This window comes from Trichechus manatus, unplaced genomic scaffold (assembly GCF_000243295.1).
Source record: "Trichechus manatus latirostris isolate Lorelei unplaced genomic scaffold, TriManLat1.0 scaffold00059, whole genome shotgun sequence".
Lineage (NCBI taxonomy): Eukaryota > Metazoa > Chordata > Mammalia > Sirenia > Trichechidae > Trichechus > Trichechus manatus.
The window spans coordinates 15,011,371-15,017,370 of NW_004443995.1; the positions used below are offsets into that span (position 1 = coordinate 15,011,371).

The 6,000-nt window shown below is 35.3% G+C and overlaps 1 protein-coding gene across 2 annotated transcripts in view; it reads right to left on the minus strand.

Moving 5' to 3' along the window:
- SMARCA5 (SWI/SNF related, matrix associated, actin dependent regulator of chromatin, subfamily a, member 5) overlaps nucleotides 1–6,000 on the minus strand; it is a 47,172-nt gene that overhangs the window by 11,645 nt on the left and 29,527 nt on the right. For both annotated transcript variants that reach the window (XM_004378856.2, XM_023733589.1), the window contains exons 11-14: nucleotides 4,914–5,140; nucleotides 2,702–2,823; nucleotides 2,468–2,620; nucleotides 484–616 (exon numbers count right to left, since the gene is read on the minus strand). In XM_004378856.2, coding sequence (XP_004378913.1) covers nucleotides 484–616; nucleotides 2,468–2,620; nucleotides 2,702–2,823; nucleotides 4,914–5,140 — 635 coding nt within the window. The remainder of the gene's footprint in view (nucleotides 1–483; nucleotides 617–2,467; nucleotides 2,621–2,701; nucleotides 2,824–4,913; nucleotides 5,141–6,000) is intronic.

Sequence of the window (6,000 nt, forward strand, 5' to 3'; positions counted from 1 at the left end):
TAAATAATTGTAGATTTTTTAAAAAAGAATTAAGATCAGATTCTTTTAGTTTGGTTTTTATTTCTTCAGTATTCCCCAGAGCAATCAATAGAGAACTCAGTACATATAAATCATAATCCAAACAATGCTATTTACTTACCATGTGCCAGGCTGAATGTTCAGTAATTTATATACATTATCCCCATTATTCTTGAAAATCCTAAAGTTACTTTCATCCTAATTTAATAGAGAAGGAAATGGGCTCAAACAGAGGAAGAGAAGTTGCTAACTCACGGAGTCAATATTCAAACTTCAACATTCGTGACCCTAAAATCCATACTCTTTTAACAAAACTAAAATTTATTATCTCTGGAACATACATGTTGGGCCTGTTAGCTCGCCTGGTTCAACAGATGCTTTAATAACAAAAACCTCCTAAAATATCCAACCAAAAAAAAGTTGTATTAATCCAATTTGGTAAAACTTTAAAGTTCTAAGGCTCACCTTGTTGAATGACTATTGAATCCAGTCTAAGTTTCATCTCAGCACGCTCCACTATTCTTTCTTCTACAGTGTTGTCAGTGATAAACCGGAACACTCTGACTGTCTTAGTTTGCCCAATTCTATGTGCTCGGTCCTAGACAAATTATCATGTTATTTTTAATACAGTTAAAAAATTCACATAATTCTTGGTGCATACTGAAAACAAATTTAAGAAATTTTCAAGTATAAAACATTTTTTAAAATATGTAACAAAACAGTCATAATAAAAACATAAAAAAAAAAAAAAAAAGCCCCCAAACCACAAATATATGTATTCTTTTTTCCTTAGGTTTAAATTCACTATGCTTTTCTACCTATATCAAGTCTGAATTACCATGACTATTAGGGAAAGAAGTGACATGAATAAATGAACCTCACGAGCAATATAAGAATCTCAGTCTTTAAATATTACCCAATTAACTACATATGAGTACTCAAATCAATCTGAACTCAACTTTCTATTTAACTTCTGGTATGTTCAAAAGCCACATTCCTATAAACAGCCCCTACTTCTAATAATTGATCAATTTTTCCCAGCCACTAAGCAAAAAGTACAGGATGAAAGTGATCAACACCAGAGATTTAATAAAGTTGAATTTATGGTCACCATACCATGGGTCAAGTCATTAGCAATATCAAACTTAAGAAAAATTTTAAGATTTTGTATTCATTTACAGATCATAAATGTTCTCAATCCAAGATAAAAATGACCTTCCTGATCTGGCCAACTATTCCCACATATGGGCCCAAATTTTAAGCATCTAATATGGCAGAAAGGCTAGCTGCTCACCAAATCCATTTCCCCTTCCTTTCGGAATACAACTATACTACCATTTATCAATTCCCTTGCAGTCAGTTATGCTATGTGGAAACACTTCCAGGTCTGACCCATAAAAAAATTCCTGGAAGACCAAAGAAGAATTGTTGCTTTTGAATTAAGGTGTTGGCAAAGAATACTGAATATACCATGGACTGCCAGAAGAAGGAAAAAAATCTGTCTTGGAAGAAGTACAGCCAGAATGCTCCTTAGACGCAAGGATGGCGAAACTTCATCTCACGTACATTGAACCTGTTACTAGGAAGGACCAATCCCTGGAGAAGGACATCATGCATGGTAAAGTAGAGGGTCAGTGAAAGAGAGGAAGATCCTCAACAACATGGATTGACACAGTGGCTGCAACGATGGGCTCAAGCCCAACAATTGTGAGGATGATGCAGGACCGGACAGTGTTTCTTTCTGTTGTACATGAGGTTGCTATAAGTCAGAACTGATTTGATGGCACCTACAAAAACATCTGAAAAGGCTTATAAAAGATTCCTCTCTTTTCTCATTATATATCTGTATGAAGCAAGATTTTCTTCATGTACTCCAGTCAAAACTACATATCACAACAGACTGACTAAAGTAGCAGATATGAGAATCCAGCTGTCTTTCCATCAGGTCAGACATGAAAAAGGTTTGCAAAAATCTGAAACAAAAAAAAAAAAAACCTTCCTGGGCAATACTCAACTGATGCAGAAGATGTACAGAGAACTCCACAGTCCTAAGGTATGGCATAGCCATAATATGGAAGTATCCTGATTTAGATGGCAATCATCTACGAAGTACTCACTGAAATGTTTAGGTGAGAGAAAAAACTCTACTGCATTAAGCTACTGGGATTTGGATATTGTTTAACTTACCCTAACTAAAACATTGAGAAAAGCCCTGGTGGCCCAGTGGTTAAAGAGCTCAGCTGCTAACCAAAAGGTCGGTGGGTTAGCACCCACCAGACACTCTGTGGGAGAAAGATGTGGCAGTCTGCTTCCGTAAAGATTTACAGCCTTGGAAACCCTATGGGGCAGCTCTACTCTGTCCTATAGGGTCACTATGAGTCAGAATCCACTCGACAGCACTGAAGTTAACTAAAACATCTAAGCACAGAATATATTTGATATCTCTTACCATAGCCTGAAGATCTACTTGGGGGTTCCAGTCTGAATCATACAGAATTACTACATCAGCAGTAGCAAGATTGATGCCAAGGCCACCAGCACGTGTGCTTAACATGAAAACAAACTTTGTGCTGTTTGGTTCATTGTATGCATTGATGGACTCCTATATATACAAAATAAAACAAGCGTCAGAAAATTATTTTATCTGATATCTTTATATCTCCCCTCTTTGAGTTGTACTTACTTGTCTCTCATCATGGGGTGTCTGCCCATCCAATCTGCAATATTCATAATTTCTCCACATACAATAATCTTCCAAAATATCCAGTACTCTTGTCATCTGACTGAAGATTAATACTCGTGAACCTGTTGATGAATATAATAGCTCTTTATCAGAAGCTTCAAAAATAAAAAAATTTATTCAAAAATTTAAGGCTAACTGAAACTACTGACTAACCAATTACCCTTAATTCCAAGTTACCTCATTAGTTACAAGAAAGAAAAGATCTACATTATTTATTATCCAAGACTGTCATTCTTCACCTTTTTTCCCATTATGGCACAAAAAGAAGATAATTTTTTCTTAACACAGTATTTTTTTCTTATTGTATTAAGAAAAATTTCTTAACACAATAATTTGCATAACACACTAAGGTAAACAGAAAAGGGTATTTCCCTCTGACCTGGAAGATCTTGCCATCTCACAGGCCTTGAGAAACACTGTATTGTTACCCCACATACATTTAAAATAATCTTCTACCCCCTAGCCCCCACAAGCCCTTCCATGCACATTGCTCCTGTACATTCCCCAATACACATTCACATACCCCTTGTCTTCTTCTAGCTCTAAGAACTCATTCCAGGTCAAAGGACTATAAATGTTTGCCTTGTATCTACACGAATCACCATTCACCTATCTGCCATGATTCAAATTATTGAACTGACTCTCATTTTTTAGCCAGCTTTATGAAACAATCCTGTCTTGGAGGATAAGGCTGACAATCTCCAACTGTCTCACCTTCTCACACCACAAATGCATAAGGATGTTCAATAGTCTCCATTTTCTCTGCAGAGCTTAATAATGTTTCATTAGTGAGTATCTCTACCAAGTTCCTGCCACTCCTCCACACCAATTCCTTTAGTTACTCAGCTTCCAAGGAAATTGTTTTAAAAAATATATTCATACAAAAAGGTGTAAAAATAAAAACTACCAATTCACTGACGACTCATAAAATGGTTCTGACAGTCAATATACTGGTATCGTTGTCACTCTTATCAAAATACATATAGAATCACAAATGCAGACATTTGACATCTGATTATATATCTGACATGAGAAAATCACTGATATTTTTAGAAGTGATAGACATTGTAATTATACTTTGAAGAATTTTTCTTTAAAGATTTTATATATACATATGTGTATGTAATCCCTGACTTATGATATATCAGTTACGACAAACCACACTTATGACCGTCCTTCTTATTATTCTTATATCTTATCAATAATATGTACTACAGAGTGTTGCAGTGAGTAATTTGCTGCTGTTCTTTCTCATGCCAACCCCCAAAGACAATAAAGATCAGATTTATAAATATACTAATAAAAGGCAATAATAAAACTTAAAAAAAAGAGGTATTCGACTTACATCACAACCGACTTACAGTGGAGTCATTGGAACAGAATTCTGTCATAAGTCAGGACTACGTGTGTGTGTCTGTGTGCGTGTGCGCGCGCGCAATGTTACGTGCCGTCAAGTCGATTTTCAACTCATAATGAATTATGATGATGAATTATTTATATATAGAATGCTATATCTGGGATTTGCTTCAAAATAATCTGGGAAGGGGGAAGTGGGTATAGAAGAAACAAGTTTTGCCATGAGCACATAACTGCTGAACGTGGCTTCATACTAAATTCTATGTTCATATAATTTAAATATACCTATACACACACCACACATATACCATTTCTATAGTGAGCATATTATAAAGCATATATATAAAGCATATTATAAAAGCTGTGGGTCCCTAGCATGGTATTTAATTAAGTAAAAAGTCCACATAAATAATCAAAAAGCGGTACTGACCACAATATCATTGTCTAACAAAGGATGTAGAACTGTGTATGGCTGGGAAGAGTGATCCTGGCATTTTATGACAAAAAGCTGAAATTTCTTAATCATTCAATGATTGATGTGAAAGCTAACATAAAAAAGAAACTCTCCCCAAAATCCAGGGAGTGTTGTTGCTCTACCTATTGATCACCTTTTAAGAGATAAGAAAAGGCCTAAAACTGAGGGAATGCTCAGATAATGGATACAGGTTTTTAAATGTCCCACTTCAGTTTTAAAGTGTCAAGAGCAGTCATTTCAAAAGTGTACTACTCTCATTTTAACATTAGAATTCTAAGTTTTCATTACTTCTCAACTGCGAAAAATCAGTAATATAGATACCTTGTTCTTTCAGTTTAGGGAGCAGCTTGTCTAATACCACCATTTTGCCACTGTTGGTAACTAGATGCATATCCGTTGTATAAGGTGGACCAGGTTCAGCTCCATCAAAGAGATATGGATGATTACAACATTTCCTCAACTGCATCAGGATGTTCAACAATCTCATTTTGTCCATCTTTCCTGCAGAGTTCAGTATATCTATATCCTTCATTAATATCCGAGTATACCTATTGAGAAGAAAAATATTTTAAGAGTGCTCAAACGTTCTCTGATCTGTCCCTGTCACTTTACATACTAAAAACCCCCTTCCCAATCTCAACCCCAAAATACCTGTAATAAACAATTCATCAATTTCTAATCCCCCTTCTCCATCTCAACCCCGAAATACCTATAAGTGTTGAATGTACACACTAAAAATTTAGACATCATTTTATAGGAATGAGAAACCTGTCTACACACCAGTTTCAGGACCTTGAAAACTCTGAACAAAATAATCTATGTAATATACGCTTGAACAACTCCAATCATGGAGCACAAAATGCTATTCAAGGCAGACATTTCCAAGACAACTCTAATATACATTTCACCATTATGTTTACCTAAAAAATCTAAATCTGTCTTCCCTTAGCACTGACTCATGTCTTAGTTCTGTATTTTAGAGCCATACAAAACAAGCCTGATATCTTTGCCACCCAACAGCCCTTTAAAAATTTGAGGACATCTAGAATGGTCTACCTTCTACTGTTGTCCTTTCTTTTCCAGACAACTGCCCAATTCTCCATATTATACCCTTAAAGTTCTTTTACTAACAACACCAGCATCTTGCAAATATCAATCCAAATCAATCATGGAACTAAATATACTTGAGATGTGATGTGACCAGTACAGAATAGTATTTATTACTTCTCTCCTGTTGAACACTATACTTAAATATGTACTAAGGTAATAGTATCTTTTTCAGAAACTATTTCATACATTGTTGATTCATATTGAGCTTTCTATCTAAAAAAAAAAAAACTTTAATGCTAAGTCAGTGGTTTCCAGACTTTCAGATTTCACAGACTAGTAAAACTTGGCGGGGGGGGGG